The sequence below is a fragment of the Equus asinus genome, chromosome 20 (assembly GCF_041296235.1).
Source record: "Equus asinus isolate D_3611 breed Donkey chromosome 20, EquAss-T2T_v2, whole genome shotgun sequence".
Taxonomy (NCBI): domain Eukaryota; kingdom Metazoa; phylum Chordata; class Mammalia; order Perissodactyla; family Equidae; genus Equus; species Equus asinus.
In genome coordinates this window covers 113,239,812-113,256,696 of record NC_091809.1, presented here as the reverse complement: position 1 = coordinate 113,256,696, position 16,885 = coordinate 113,239,812, and the positions used below count along the sequence as shown (strand labels likewise).

The window sequence follows — 16,885 nt, the reverse complement described above, 5'->3', positions numbered from 1 at the left end:
CCTAACTTTTGCACTCAAGTTAGACACATGCTATTAAACTCATCAAGAAGGCTATCATATGCACTCCCACTAAGCTCTGACCTTTATACCTGTGAACGTTCACATCACCTTAAAAGTCTCTATGTCTTCTATCTTTACCACAAATTCATCACGCTCCCTGTATTGGCCTTCGCCGCCGCTTTCCGAGTTCTCCTCATCTGTAAAACCTTCTATGGCAACAGAGTCCTGTCCTCTTGCAAACTGGTCTGAAGGAAGACCATCAATTTCGATGGGCTTTGGGAGTTCTGCAGAGTTTATATTTTCCAGGATATTTACTGCAGATGAAGTAGAGTAGAGAGGTTCTTGCTTAACTGCACCCACAGTGGTAGAGGAAGTATTAGCAGTACCAGTGGTATTGGCAGTTGGGCTAGTAGTTGCCACCTGTAGGGCTTCTGAAACTAGATCAAGCAAATGCAAATCAGTAATACACATAATTAACCATTTACTTGCTCTGAGTAAAATCTGAACAGTTTAAAAAGAAAGACTTGGGTATTTTTGTCATCAAATTGTTTGAAACAATGAGACCCATAGTAAGAAACTAAAAACTGATTGTTAATTTCCAAGAATCAAAGTGGCGAGAATTACATCTGGATGACAAGCAGACTTAGAACCTCCACCAACCTACACTTACCCCTAACTCCACTTAACTAGCACAAAGAGACACAAAAGGGATGCAAGATACGGAAGGGTCAGCAGACCAAAGCTGTGAAGAATTCCTAGAAGAAAAGCCGAGTGGACATGATAAAGGAAAACAACACCCCAAAATACGTTGAAACAGCACTAGAAACTATGGAAACAGAAAAGATTATAAAGTAATGATATAAAAATTTGCTAACAAATAACTTAGATGAAATGGACAAATTCCTAGAAAAACACAAACTACTGAAAAGGACAAAAGAACAGAAAGAACATCTAAATAGACCAGTAACATCTAAAGAGAATAAAAGAAATTTTAAAACATTCCACAAAGATAAGCATAGGCCCAAATGGGTTCACAGGTGGCTTCTACCAACAATTAAGTAAGAATTAATACCAATCCATCATATATTTACCAGAGATTTGTATCCAGAATATATAAAGAACTCTTACAACCTCAATAACAACAAGACAAACAGCCCAACTTAAAAAGTAAGCACAGAGGAGCAGATATATATGGTGACTGACAAATAATTATGTACAACTGAAATTTCACAAAATTATAACTATTATGACCTCAATAAAATAAAATTTTACAAGAGTGAGCACAGGATCTGAATAGGCATTTGTCCAAAAAAAAAAAAAAATTGTCAATAAGCAGATGAAAGGCCATTACTCATTACATCAATGCAACCTCACACCTGCCAAGAAGGCTATAATTACTAATACAGACAATAACCTGTTAGCAAGCATGTGGAGAAACTGGCACCCTTTTACATTGCTGGAGAGAATGTAAAGTAGTATGGCCACTTTAGAAAACAATTTGGCCATTCCTCAAAATGTTAAGCATGGAAGACAACATGATCTTATATATAGAAAACCCTAAAAAATCCATCGGAAAGCTACTAGAAGTAATCAACAATACAGCAAAGTTGCAGGGTACAAAATCAACTTACATAAATCAGTTGCATTTCTATACTCTAATAACAAACTAACAGAAAGAGAACTCAAGAACACAATCCCATTCACAATCGCAACAAAAAGAATGAAATATCTTGGAATAAATTTAACCAAGGAGGTGAAAGATCTATACAATGAAAACTACAAGCCTTTTCTGACAGAAACTGATGACGACATAAAGAGGTGGAAAAACATTCCATGCACATGGATTGGAAGAATAAACATAGTTAAAATGTCCATACTAACCTAAAGCAATCTACAAGTAGAGTGTGGTTTTATTTCTGGGCTTATTTGTCCTTCATTTTTATTGATATAAGAACTGAGAAACCTTGTTCATATAAATAATAGATGAATGAAGGAATAAAAGGGATTTTATTATAGCAATGTCACTGAATTTTGAAAATACTTTCTAAGTTACATGGCAAAACAAAGCACATAGCTATCTATGACCAAAAACAGGGATTCTGCCACCAGCAGACCCTGAGAAAAGGACAGAGTAAAGGACACACTACTCACGAGGGATGTAATCCCAAAGAGAAGATATGAGGGGCAGGAAGAAAGAAGGGCAATACGGTAAACACGTAAGTAAATCAAAATAAACACTGACTTTAACAGTATTAATGATGTCTTGTTGAGTATTAGAAAACTAGACAGAATTAAAATACATGGTAACAATAACATTAAAGTTAGGAGGAGTTAAATGGAGTTGTAATGTTCCGAAGTCTTTCTATTATCCCGGAAGAAAGAAAGAAACATACCAACAGATTTTGAGAGGCTGAAAATGCATACTTTAATTCCTTTTATAACCAGGAAAAGAACAGATATTTCATAAAAAACAATCAAGGGGTGGGAGAGTAGGTAAGACAGGAATAAAACAAGACTATGTATTGATGGTTATTGAAACTGAACATGCAAAAATTGGTTTAATTATACCAATCTTTGTACCTTTGTTTACGTTTGAAAATTTCCATAATGAATATTAAGCAAATATTTTTCTAAAAAGAATATGTAACTTCCAAATTGGTAGAGGGAAAAATATCAATACTGTATGATACTCTTTATATGAAGTTTTAAAACAAACCAAACAAAAGAACAGTGTTTAAGGACGCATACACAGGTGGTAAATTACAAACGAAAAGCAGGGAAGTGACCACCATCCAACCAAGACAGTGGTTAGTTCTAGAAGTTAAGAGTTGGGTTTAGGGGCTGGCCCCATGGCCAAGTGGTTAAATTCGCTCACTCGCTCCACTTCGGTGGCCCAGAGTTTCACTGTTTTGGATCCTGGGCACAGACATGGCACCGCTCATCTAGCCACCCTGAGGCGGCATCCCACATGCCACAGCTAGAAGGACCTGCAACTAGAATATACAACTATGTACTGGGGGGCTCTGGGAAAAAAAAAGAAGAAGAAGATTGGCAACAGTTGTTACCTCAGGTGCCAATCTTTAAAAAAAGAAAAAAAGAGAGTTGGGTTTAATTTAATACTCAATTTATTTTTGTACTTTTTTTGCTCTCTAGTGACTAGCATTTAACACCATAAATCTTCTTCTTTGCCCCACACTCTTGGCGCATCCCATTGGTTTCAAAATACAATGTTCTAGCGCCATTTCTAAGTGGTTTATCATTTCAGTTTTGGTTTCCTTTTTAAGCCATGAGTTATTTAGAAGTTATCAGAAATTATTTAGAAGTCTTAAAAATACCCTTATTTTTATTTGTCCCTTTCTTTTTTTCTTTCAGCTATTCTTTGATGTAATTACTGCATTGTCATCAGAGAATATGGCTTAAATAATGTCTGCATTTTCCAGTTTAGAGAAATTTTACATGTATATTTTCTTCATGTACGTTATATTACCATAAGTGAGTCACATTTCACAAGAAAAAATGTCCTTAAGGAAAGAAAATAGAGATGTGGAAAAATAGATTGAAAATGCTAACAACAATAAAATTAGTATGGCAATATTAAAAACAGAAATGGGAAATTAAATGGGAAAAAGGGAGATTTTATTATGATAAAAGGAAATTTAACTACAGTAAAATTTTAAGCACCCAATTATTTGGGTTAGAAACATATCAAGTAAACAGTGTTAGAAAAACAATAAAACACAGTGAGAAACTTTAACACAACTTTTCCAGTAATCAACACATCAAGCAATCTCAAAACAAATAAGGATAGGGAGGATTATTTTTAACTTTTCTATTAAAAATTTCAAACACACAAAAATAGAGAACACAAACCTTCACGTACCATAACCCAGCTGCAACCACCACAAACATTTAGGTATAGTTATTTCACCTCCTGTTACCTTTTACATTTGCTGGGAGAGTTTACCGCAAATTCTAGATCTGTCATTTACCTCCAACATACACACATAGGTTTTCTTAAATAACCTAATGTCATTTATTACATTAAACAAAAAATAAAAAGATATAAAGAATTTGAGCAATATTACCAAATAAAATCTATTAGCAGTTGGTACTCATGGAATATTTGCAAAAATTAACCACTTACCAAGCCACTAACAAAATTTCCATAAATTTCAAACTGCAGCCGTTATTTACCCTCAACCACAATACAATAGAGCCATAAATTAGTAATAAAGGAATATCAAAACAACAAGAAAAACTCACTAGGAAACAGACAAAAACTCATCATCCTTAATAACTTTTGGGCTAAAAAGGAAATCAAAACTGAAATGACAGATCATTTAGAAAAGACAGTGAGAGGATTATAAATTAAAACCAGAGGGTAGAGCCACAGTGTGCTGCCAAGAAAACTTACACTTTAATGCCATTAATTAGAAAGCAAGCAAATAACAAAAATAAACTAAGTAATAAACTCAAGAAGCCAGAGAGAGAATACGAAATTGAACCTAGGGAAGATAGGGAAACAGAATTCGTAGAAACAGAAATTAAGAAAAAGTGAGTGAAAAAATGATAACAGGACCAAAAAAAGAAAAGGACATCGGTTCTTTGAAAAGAACCATTAAATAGGCAAAGCTTTCACAGACTGGTAAGGAAAAAGATTCAAATAATCATTTGGAGCAAGAAAGAGAACATAACTACAAAAACAGAGGAGACTAAAGCTTAATAAGGAATATTATGTACGACTGTGTAACACCAAATTTTAAAATCTAAACGAAAGGGATGATTTTTCTAGAAAACACACCTTTCTTAAATTGACCCAGATAGATCAAACTACCTCAGGAAAAAACTGGAAAGCCCCAGATATATTCTTAGAAAGTTCTACCAAATGCCTACTGTATGTAGAAAATTTTTTCAAAGCTTAGATAAAGAAACCTTTCCCAATTTATTTTATAAGACCAACATATTCCTGAATACAAAAGTGAACAAGATGAAGACAAAAAACATTACAAGCCAATCTCACCTATGAATCTAGGTGTAAAAATCCCCCCCAAAATAACAGCAATTTAAAACTTGCAATGGATTAAAAAAATTCATCATGACCAAGCAGAGCTCATTGTAGAAAATTTTTTTGAAAGGTTCAGCATTAGGAAATCAAGTAAGATTAATGTGGGAAAAAAGAAGCAGATTTATCAGAAGAAATTCAAAAAGGCATATGACAAAATTCAATACCCATTGTTAATTTTTTAAAAAAATCTTAAAAATCTCAAAGCAGAAGGAAAGTTTCCTAAAGATTACAGTATACCAGAAACTGACAACAAATATATTTCAAAGTCAAACCTACATATTTTACTTAACATCAAGGAGGAAGTCAGGATGCTTGCTATCATTGCTACTATTACCAGAGGCCTGAGCCAATAAGATGTTACAAAAAAATGAGGAAAAGAAAGATAAAACTACATTATTTTTAGAAGATACAACAGTCTACCTAAAAATGCAAGAGAATCAAGTGGAAAAACTGTTAAAAATTCAACCAAAATGCCAAACACAAGATGGAAATATGAAAATCAATCATTCCCATACATCATCAGCAGCCAATTAGAAAACAGCATGGGGAAAATCATATTTTAAAAACTGCTAAAACTATAATAAATAATATCTATGTGGAAAAAATGATATAATGCTAAAAGACAAATAAAATCTGAATAAGTAGAAAAACATTTTCCATAAGTGGATGAGAAGACAATATTGTAAAAATATCGATTCTCCCTTAAAATTAATTTATGAATTCAACATAATCTCCAAACATTGAAGGGGCTCCTACTGGCCCATTACAGGGCAATTTGAGCATCAGAAATAATGACTGTAATTGATAAGAAAATGAATTTTTAAAAATTCACGAAAGGGTTCTGGTGTCTACCAAAAGGAAGTAAGCCCACTAGAGGCTATTATCACCCACTTATTACAAATAAAAACTCCGGACAAAATGTAACACACAACTCCCTAAAGACTGAAAAGTCAGTAACAGCAGGCAGATTGGGGAGGGAAACCCAACCTCAAATAACAATACATGGAGGATTCCTCAAGTTCTTTCCTCTCTTACCACCTGGCATTTACCAGAGTTCTGCACAGGGTGACCTCTATGCAGAACTACACAGGGTACAGACAATAAAAACTCCAAGAAAATCTGTTCTTTTGGACAGATAAGTGGGGAAAGGAACCCCATGCAAGGTAAGAGTGTGGGGGCAACTGCCATTTCTTTTTTCTCCTCTCTCCCGGCTCTGCTCAGAGGGCAATGCAATGCAGTGGTGATGAACCAGACATCTTAACCCTGACAGGACACTGGTCACTTTGGTATTCAAGAGGAATCTAGAAAACAGGGCCCCTAGCCAGCCCTGATGGCCTAGTGGTTAAAGTTCTGCACGCTCCGCTTCAGCAGCCCAGGATCAGTTCCCAGGCATGGAACCACACCACTCATGTGTCAGCAGCCGTGCTGTGGTGGCGGCTCACATAGAGGAACTAGAAGGACTTACAACTAGATTATACAACTGTGTACTGGGGCTTTGGGGAGGAAAAAAAAGAAGATTGGCAACAGGGGTCAGCCTGGTGGTGTAGTAGTTAAGTTTGCACACTCCACTTTGGTAGCCCAGAGTTTACCAGTTCAGATCCCAGGCATGGACCTACATACCGCTTATCAAGCCACACTGTGGCAGGCGTCCCATATATAAAATAGAGGAAGATGGGCACAGATGTTAGCTCAGGGCCAATCTTTCTCAGCAAAAAGAGGAGGATTGGTGGTGGATGTTACCTCTGGGCTATCCTTCCTCACAAAAGAAAAAGATTGGCAACAGATGTTAGCTCAGGGTGACTCTTTCCCAGGAAAAAAAAAAAAAAAACCATGGGTCTTATAATTTAAAAAACGAAAAAAACTGGGCCCCTGTGGTTTGACAAGTGTAAGGAATGTTCTATAGCAATTATATCTCAATAAAGCTGGGAGAATAAAGTGTAGGGGGATTCTCTGTTCTTTCTTTCTCTTCTCTCACTGCAATGTCCCAACGGTAGTCCTAGTTGTACAGAACTGTGTCAAAGCATGGGCAGCTAAAACTACAAGAAAAATTCCAACTCTCTAACTAAATGACTAGGAAAGGAAACTCTGGGAGCTGGTTAGTGTGGGGAAATTCCCAGGGAGGCGAGAGTAGAGAATGGTATCCTCTAATTTTGTGTATGAACCCACACAAATCCCAGTTTCATGCCTAAAGTGCACATATGCAGAGTAGATCCAAACTAGGAGAGTAAAGCCTTTGAGATTTAAACTATGACAAAGTCTACCGACCACCCAAGTTCCAGACTAACCCCTGAGAAACACCCAAAGCAATAGAGCAAAATCTCTGAAAACTGAACTAATACTAGAATCACAACTCAAAGGTGAGACAGAACTCATGCTCTGACTGCCTGCTAAAACAAAACAAATCAGTATGCTCCAGAGAATTTTAATAGAACCCACAGTCTTACAGTATAGTACTCAAAATGTCCAGGATACAATCCGAAACTGCTCAATAAACAAAGAAACAGAAAAATGTGACTAATTCTCAAAGGGAAAAGATAATCAACAGATACCACTCCAAGATGACTCAGATGTTGGAATTATCAAAGACTTGAAAAACAGCTATTATAATCATACTCAATGAGGTAAGGTGAACATACTTTTGAAATGAATGGAAACATGCAAATTCCCAGCAGAGAAATAGAAACTAGAAAAAAAAGAACCAAATACAAATTTTAGAACTGAAAAAATATCTGAAATAAAAAATTCACTGGATGGGCTCAATAGCAGAATTGAGAAGGCCAAAATGTCAATAAACTTGAAGACAGACCAACAGAAATTATATAACCTGAAGAACAGAGGGGGGAAAAAAAGATGGAGAAAATGAACAGGAGCAATATCAAAAGGTTTTACATTCGTGTCATTGGAGGCCCATAAGGACAGAAAGAGGTTGGTGCAGAAAAAATAATGCCTCCCAACTTCTCAAATTTGGTCAAAGAAATACATTTTACAGATTAAAGAATCTCAGTGAACTCCAAACAGGATAACCCTTATTCCAGACAAATAATTACACTGCTGAAAACCAAAGAAAAAGAAAAGGTCTGAAAAAGGAAAAGTTCTTTGGGCTGAAAGGAGATGATACCAGAGAGAAACCTGGAACATCAGGAATAAAGAAAATGCAACAGAAATTATAAATATCTGGCGAAATAGACTATTTTTCTCCTCTTAAGTTATCTGAGATACATACGACCATTGAAAGCAAAAATTGCTACTCTATCAGAGTTTCCAATATATGTGGATGCAATATATAGAATATACGTAACCTAAGAGTAAAAGGGTAAAAGAATCTGTATGGTTTTTAGGCTTTAACATTTTACTTGAAATCATAAAAATATTAACTCTAAGTGGATTGTAATAACTAGGTCAAGCACTAAAAACATAATACAAAAAAGCACAGCCCAAAAAAGCAGAGTTAAATTTAAAAATGAATACTAAAAATGCTTAATTTTTTTAGAAAAAAGATAAGAGAGGAAACAAAACAGAGGGGGAAAACAGAAAACAATAAAATGGAAGATATAATTATATCAATAATTATATTAAATGTAAATGGTCTACACATACCAACTAAAAGACAGAGAATGTGAGATTAGAGTTTAAAAAGACAAAAATGAAATATATACTGTCTACGAAATACCCACATTAAATATAATTGTCACAGATAGGATGGAAAAGATGTACCACGCAAACACTAATCAAACGAAACCTGGAGTTGCTATGCTGCCAGCAAAGCAGACTGCAGAATAAGGATTATTACCAAGGATAAAGGAGGACAGTATATACTGATAAAATGTTCAATTCTCCAGGACTTAATGATCCTAAAGGCATACACACCTAAAAACAGAGCTCAAAATAAATAAAGCAATAACCTATAGAAATAAAAGGAGAAATAGTCAAAACCACAAATAGAGACTTCCGACCTCCTTTCTCAGTAACTGACAGAACAAGTAAACAGATAATCGGCAAGGATATAGAAAACCTGAGAAACACTAAACACCAGCTTGAAGTAATTAACACTCATACAACAATGAACACAACAGAATACATATTCTTTTAAAGTGCAAACGGAACATTCATCAAGATCAACCATATTCTGGACCATAAAGCTAACCTTAACAAATTTAAAAGAAATGAAATTACACAAAGTAGAAATCAATAAACATGTCTGGAAAATCTCTAAATGTTTAAAAATTAAACAATATAATTCTAAATAACTCATGGGATCAAAGAGGAAGCACCAAAGGGAATTTTTAAAATTTTGAACTGAAAGAAAATAATAAATAATAAAATAAAATTTGTGGGATACAGCTAAAGCAGGGCTTTAGAGAGAAGTTTGTAACATTAAACGCTTACAGCAGCAAAGAAAAGAGGTCTCAAATCATCACGCTAATTTCCCTGTATAACAAAAGGAGAATTCTTTGGAAATGTATTAGCAGACATTTATGCTAATTGATTATATGGGAGACCAACTGTTTCTATATCACTTTAGTAGTTAAAGATAGTCTCAAGTCCAGACAGAAGCTAAGAAATATATCACAAAACAAAGTTTAACTCTTCAAGCACCAATCTATTTACACAAAAGAGCTAGGCAGGAATACAGGCTCCAGAATGAGACAAACCGAGCTCAGACTGCAGCTCTGTCCCTTACCAGCTGCATGGACTTGGGTAATTCATTTACTCACTTATATCATCTGTAGACTAGAGATGACAATGCATATCTCACAACCGTGCCACTAGTTCCTGGAACAGAGGTGGTAGCTATTTTATTGTTATAAATATTTTTTCCTTAGTATATTCCTTAAAATAGCAACTTTTGTATTTGTCAATTGTTTACATCAAGCAGCGCTTCTTAAAACAGTTCCTATAAATGTTCCCTTAACTACATAGCAAAGCGAAACACACACCCAACGATTTGGGCATATAGTCTGGAGCCAGCACAAAATTTTTAAATTTTATCTTAATTATACTAATGTGCATGCTGCAGACAACATAACCATATTTAACAGCAAAATGTTAATGTCCAGGTAAAATCAGCATACCAAGAAAATATGCCATTTTATACTACAATAGGACCCCCAATACAACGCCTCATATCCATAAGCCACCTCAAGATGTCTCAAATTAGAGAAGTCAGGATAGCATACTATGTAAGATATGTTGCATGTGGTAAAAAGCCAAGAAAAACTAGAACTACTCAACCTAAAACCCAGAACTTTCCTAGGGGCAAGGAACATTTTAAAAAATAAGTCCCTAGGATACCTACCCATGCATTTTATCCTGAAAATTTATTTGCAGACCTGCTGCAAGACAAAAAAGCTTAAAATACAGTCAATAGCCAGAAAAATAACAGTGGAAAGCCATAATTATGAATCTAAATTTTAAAACCTCACCCATTTTCTTCTTTTTCTCAGAAGCAGTATCCAAAGTAGTTAAGGTAGTAGAGGCGCTTTTACAAACATCATGACTGCATACTCCAGCATCTTCTTCATCAGAAGAAAATGAAGATAAATGCTCTAAGTTTTTAAGTTCATTATCAACTTTTTCTGATGGACTGTGACGCCCAGTTTCAGACGCTAACAGTGTTGCTGATGAAGTCTTTGTAAGTGGCGGGGGACAAAACGTACGGACAATCTGGGTCCCTGGTCGTCTAGTCCTGTTAGGCATTCGGACAGCAAGAGTGGAAAACTGCTGCTTGGGACCAGATTTCAGAAAATCTAAGAAAGAGGCAATAAATCCTGTCTTGACTTCTGGTTGTTTTTCCTCTACTTCTTTGATCTTCTGTCTCATTTTCTCTTGATGCTGATAACCATCATGGCAGCTCTCCGAGGGAGGAGGAGCATATGGCAAATATGCATCTGTCCCTCTTGGATTCTGGCGCTTGCCTTGGGCAGGTCTTTTCAGCTGTTTCTGGTTATTGTTGTCTTCCTCTTTAGTTTGCCCTTTTCCTTTAGTTTTTTTCTTGTGAAGGTTAAAATGCATTAAATCTTGGTTTTCGTCTTCAATCTTGACACTGACTGCCTCCCCAGGTTGGGCCATGGTCAAGAGTGCAAGCGCACTCCTCGCTGGGTTCACTGCCACCCCACTGTCATCACCCCCTAAGGTGAATTCACTCTCTGATGTAGCACTCTCTCCACTTATACTTCTGCTACTAGAAACAAACTCTTGCTTTCTGTTATTATTTAATGTACTATCAACAAGAACTTCACTATCTTCTTCAGATTCATGACTGGTAGCAGGCTGTTTCTTGAATGGGCCAGAAGTTTGCTCCTGGACTTCATGACTTGGTCCAACCACTGGTGAAGTTACTTTAGATGCTTTATTTTGGCCAGGTGTTTCAATGTGCGGTTGATCAAGAGTCATTTTGGACTGAAGGGCAGGTACTGGTGAAAGGTTTATGGTAACTTGATTTCCATTTAAGGGAATATCATTTATACTCTGTGGCTTTCCTACTGTAGCTGCTATGGAGTTAAAATCTGAAGCCACATGCCCGACATCTAACGACGGCTGAAAATGAGATTTAGAATCACCATCTTCAACAGCCGGAATGGTTTCATTTGAAGTTGACTTGGTAAAATCAGAAGGTGTAACCCCACAAGCTGCTGCTGTAGCTGCTAAAATATCATCTACATTTGATAAAATATGTCGTTCATCACTGAGAAGAATCGCCTCTGGGAAACATATTGAGCCAAGAGAAACAAAATGATTTTTTGAATCATGTTGACTTGTTTCACTAAAGTGGCCCTTTGTTGTGAGATGCTGTTGCAATGGTTTTGAAGACTCAGAGAGGTCCATTTTCATAATGTCAGAATTCTGAGGATGGAGTTGCTGCTGAGAATGATCAGTATTGCTCTGAATAATATGACCATCCATTTGAAGGAAAGGATGTACTATTTGTTGAGGACTTTGAACACGCTGTAGTTGTAAAGATGCCTTTACTTGTCCTAAACTTGCCTGCAGTATTGACTGCTGAAGAATTTGTAAATCACAGGCAGAGTCTAAAAGGATCTGTGTGTTGGGAAGAGATGCCTGATGGCCATGCGCTAAAGCATGATTGGGAATTTGAATCTGAGATGAGGCATTAATTATTTGATCATGTTGCTCCTGGACCTTGGTTTCACGTACCTTATGTATAAGAGAATGCTGCTGGTTTAGGTCTTTATTATTCAACCTTACTTGTGGAGTTTGCATTAAATTAGTTGCCTTCTTAATATCAAGGGGTGCTGCATTATTGACTTGGCCAATTTGTTGGTTAAGTTGTGTCACTGAACCAACCACGCTTTCTTCTTTTTTTGACCCTTGTAGGGCAATCCCAACAACCTGATCTTCAGGACGAGAATTACTTCTGATTACACTCTGAGAATATCTGTCCTCTGCCTTTGACACCTTATAAGCTGATTCTTGAACAACTTCCCCATCAGATAGGCTTTGGGTTGATGACTCAAGAGATACTTGCGGCTGTAATACCTGCAACTCTTGCATTGGAAAATCATCTTGCTTTGAAGACGTGTACACATTCGAGTCAAGTTTTCTTTCAGCGTAAGACTTTGGATCGGGGGAAGGTATGTTATTCTGTAATGTCCGACAATGAGTAGAGGATGCAAAAGATGATGACTGGACAGCAGGCAAAAACTTTTGAGACTGGGGAGATGATGACTCTTGAGTCTGAGCATTTTGGGAAGAATGCACAGAAATATAATTCTGGGTTGGGCTAGAATCAGGCAAATTCTGAGCCTGAGAGGTGGAAGAATAGGAAAGAGAAGGGGCTGTTAATGTTAGGGACTGCCCTGAAGCATAGCTTTCCGAAGGACTAACAACTGACAAAACTTGTGATTGAGATGAATAACTAACCTGTGTCTGGCTAACTGGTGATAAACCCTGAGAGTGACCAGATGAATAACTTTGTGACTGGCTAGCTGAAGACAGATCTCTTGTCTGAGCAGGGTAATTCCCATTTGTAACTGAAGATAACACCTCTTGCTGGCTAGAAGAATAATTAAGTGTCTGATTTTCAGAACTTATAGTCTGAGATGACCCAGAAAAGGCCAAGGTTTTATATAAGGATGGCAACTTCTCAACTTTGCTGGATCTATAAACCTGTGAATGAACAATCGATGGCACATTATGTGGCTGTACTAAGCCATAATTTTGGGACTGACTAACTGATAAAAGGCTTGGTAGCTGTGCTGTAGAATAGATCTGTGCCTGGCCTGATACAACAGAACTCTGGTTATGTAAAGGTTTGGAATAGCTTAGTGTTTGTACAGGAGGAATTATACTTTGAGGTTTGGGGGTCTTAGCTGATGTTAGTGGTTGTTTTGAAGAACAGCCTTTCACTTTTGTAGTAGAGGGAGGATATCCTGATGACGGAATTGCAGATGAATAAGACTGAGCAAGTTCCACTGAGACCTGAGAGGTCTTCTGTTGCAATCCTCCACTGCTCACCTGAGAAGAATCTCCAACTGGGCTACAGGATAAAGAGGACTGCCTGCTTGTTTCCTGAAAATTAACTACACCTGCACCTGACAGATAACTATGTAAAGGATGCTGTGAACCAGTCAGTTGTGCCTGAACAGACTGGGTACCTGAAGGCCGCTGATGGTGTTTAATAACACTACATTCTCGAAGAAGAGCTCTTTCAATGGAAGCAGCAGAACTAGTAAAGAGAGTTGAACTGTAGGCCTGAGGAGTTTGCTGGGCTCCCCCAACTGCTGAAGGCAACAAACTAAACTGAGGTTGTAAAAGATGGGGTGCAGACTCTTGAGCTGAGCGGTATGTTGAAGACTGAGGTGGTGTGCTGTTACTTAACGCAGAACCTCCCAGGCGCTCAAATGCCAAAGCAGCTGGAACAGTTCCCTGGGAAGTTTTGATTTGCAGCAAAGGGTCATGAGGATTTAAAATTCCGTTTGACGTAGTGTTAAAAGTTGAATCCTGAAGCACCAAAGGTGAAGTGGTAGCAAAGTTTCTATTGCTGAAGGCGGTGGGATGCTGATAAGCAGAGAGGGCAGAGGGTGGAAGTGTTCCAGTGGTTGGCAAAGGTCCACTAACAAAGAGCTCAGCTGCCACTGAGGAATGCACACCTATGAAGAGAAAACATGAGGATGTTTATGCAATTACAGCAAATGCTTACATATATGTTTTCATACTAGAGACTTAGATAACTTATATAACCTTCAACTCATCAGAATCTCTGTAACACGGAAAAGCCTGACAAATTAGTTCTGTATGTAACTTTTGAAAATTATATTTCAAAACAGCTAGCTAGCTTAAAGCAAAAACAAAGTTACAAAAGTATCAGCAATTCATATCTATAATTGTTATAAGAATATGAGTTTATACACAGTTAGAGAAGGCCATTTGAAAATGAAGAAACCAGCAAAAACGTGCAAAATCGGGGCCGGCTCCGTGGCCAAGTGGTTAAGTTTGCGCACTCCGCTGCGGCGGCCCAGGGTTCGGATCCTGGGCGCAGACATGGCACTGCTCGTCAGGCCACGTTGAGGCGGCGTCCCACATCCCACAACTAGAAGGACCTGCAACTAAGATATACAACTGTGTATGGTCGGGGGGTTGGGGAGATAAAAGCAGGAGCAAAAAAAAAAAACATTGGCAACAGTTGTTAGCCCAGGTGCCAATCTTTGGGGGGGAAAAAAAATGTGCAAAATCTCTGGTGATTAATTTACCCTGAAACCTCAAGGCAAAATACCAATGGACAAACTAAAATGTTCATAACATTAAAATTGAAACTAAATTGTTTACATTTAACAAGATAAATCTAAAAATATTTGTAAGGTTAACACTACAAAGTTTCTTTTATCAAAATAGGCACATTTCAAAACTGTCTTGCATTTCAAGTTTTGACTTCCTATGAACAACTTCCAATAAGAATAGAAGCATGCTTATCATAAAAGGCTGATCAGAAATCAATAAAGTACTTTCAAGAAGAGATTGTTAACATTTCAGGACAACATTCCAGCCACGCACAGCAAAAGTAAAAACCCGTACAAACTTGTAATCCAAAAGTTCCACTACTAGAAATATATCTTAGGGAAATAAGTGGACACAAAGATATCTGTACATGATACTCAGGCATACCTTGTTTTCTTGCGCTTTGCTTTACTGCACCTCATTGATAACGCATTTTTTACAAGACCCTCCACTAGCAAAAACATTATGACTCACTGAAGGCTCAGATGACGGTCAGCATTTTTTAGCAATAAAGTATTTTTTAATTAAGGCAAGTACATTTTTTAAAACAAAATATTATTACACACTTAACAGACTGATGTATAGTGTAAACATAACTTTTATATGCACTGGGAAAAAATTCATGTGACTCACTTTATTGCAATATTCACTTTAATGCAGTGGTCTGGAACCAAACCCATAATATCTCTGAAGTATGCCTGTATTCATTATAATTATTGTGTATAATAATAAGAAACAGCCAAAATGTCCATCAACAAGGGATTGATCCAATAATTATGGCGTATCCTAATAATACTGCTGCCATAAACACTGGTTAGGTGGATACACATGTTTTGATATACAAAAATATCAAAGGATAAATACCAAACTATGAACTCTTCTCTAAAGAGTGAGACTGTAGTTAGGAACTATCACTTTTCACTTTATATAGCTTTTTCTTGTTTACATGTTTTTTAGTGAGCTTCCATTAAATAAACTATTTTTCATTTTAGAAAAATGGAGGAAAAAAGATTCTCTGGCCCTTTCAAAAACATTCTTTTCTCACTTCTTTCCATTACATGTAAAAAAATGTATTCCTACCAGAAGGACAGAAAGTATCTAGTTACCCTTGAAAGAATAAATAACACTTAGAATTAATGTTTAAAATAATCATGGAAACTAGAATAGAAAGTCTAACTAAATATACATAATGAAAATTATTCCAAGAAGCAAAAAATGAAGCTATTGTGTTGTTTAATATTCTGTTTTATTTCACATTAAAACATTAATTTTCTCCTTGGAAGCAGAAAAAAATGTTACTAAGGCATATTGAGAAGCTCTAGTAATAGGATTTACATCAGAATGATAAAATATTATTTCCTATAGCTTTCACTTAAAAATGTCGTCTCAAATATGCTACTTCTTATTCTTTACAACAAAACCTTAAAAAAAAACTAACCTTCCTATCATCCTGCATAAAATAAAAATATATACAAATAATTTTGAGGGAGAAACAGTTGAAAAATGAAATAAAAATAAACTAGAAAAGTATATATAAACAAGTACAATATAATATCAACTTTAATGATATTTATTAAATATTCATTTAACCTGTCCAATTAAGGATAACTTTACATAACTCTAATGATGAGATCAGTCCCAAGATTGTTTTTACTATAGCACCTACCCAGTCCGAAATCACTAAAATAAAGGAAATTTAATCTTTCACTCAAAAAACAAAAAAGATAAACATGTGAGGTGATGGATGCATTAATTAACTAGAGGGGAGAATTCTTGCACAGTGTGAATGTATAACAAATCACCACAGTGTACACTTCAAATATCTTACAATTTTACATGTCAATTATACCTCAATAAAGTTGAAATGGAAAAAAAAAAAGAAAATTTAATCTTTATTTCTCTCAAGTAGACAAGTAACTACTTAAATTGCCAGATAAAAACTTTACATCTAGGCCTTATCTTTAATAATTATCTACCTTCTTCAACTTGTTAGTTTTCACCGAATTTCTGCTGGTAACAACTTCCTGAATTTTGTCCACCTTAAAACTGTGAAAAATTCCAGGTTTTAAAGTTCACTGGAAAATC

The 16,885-nt window shown here is 36.2% G+C and overlaps 1 protein-coding gene across 6 annotated transcripts in view; it reads right to left on the bottom strand.

Moving 5' to 3' along the window:
- The window catches only part of QSER1 (glutamine and serine rich 1), a 76,186-nt gene that overhangs the window by 20,611 nt on the left and 38,690 nt on the right, over window positions 1-16,885 (bottom strand). For 5 of the 6 annotated variants that reach the window (XM_044752767.2, XM_070491447.1, XM_070491448.1 and 2 more), the window contains 2 exons: window positions 10,489-14,175; window positions 109-437 (listed from right to left, as the gene is read on the bottom strand). In XM_044752767.2, the coding sequence (XP_044608702.2) occupies window positions 109-437; window positions 10,489-14,175 (4,016 nt within the window). The remainder of the gene's footprint in view (window positions 1-108; window positions 438-10,488; window positions 14,176-16,885) is intronic. The other variant, XM_070491445.1, reaches the window with a different exon arrangement.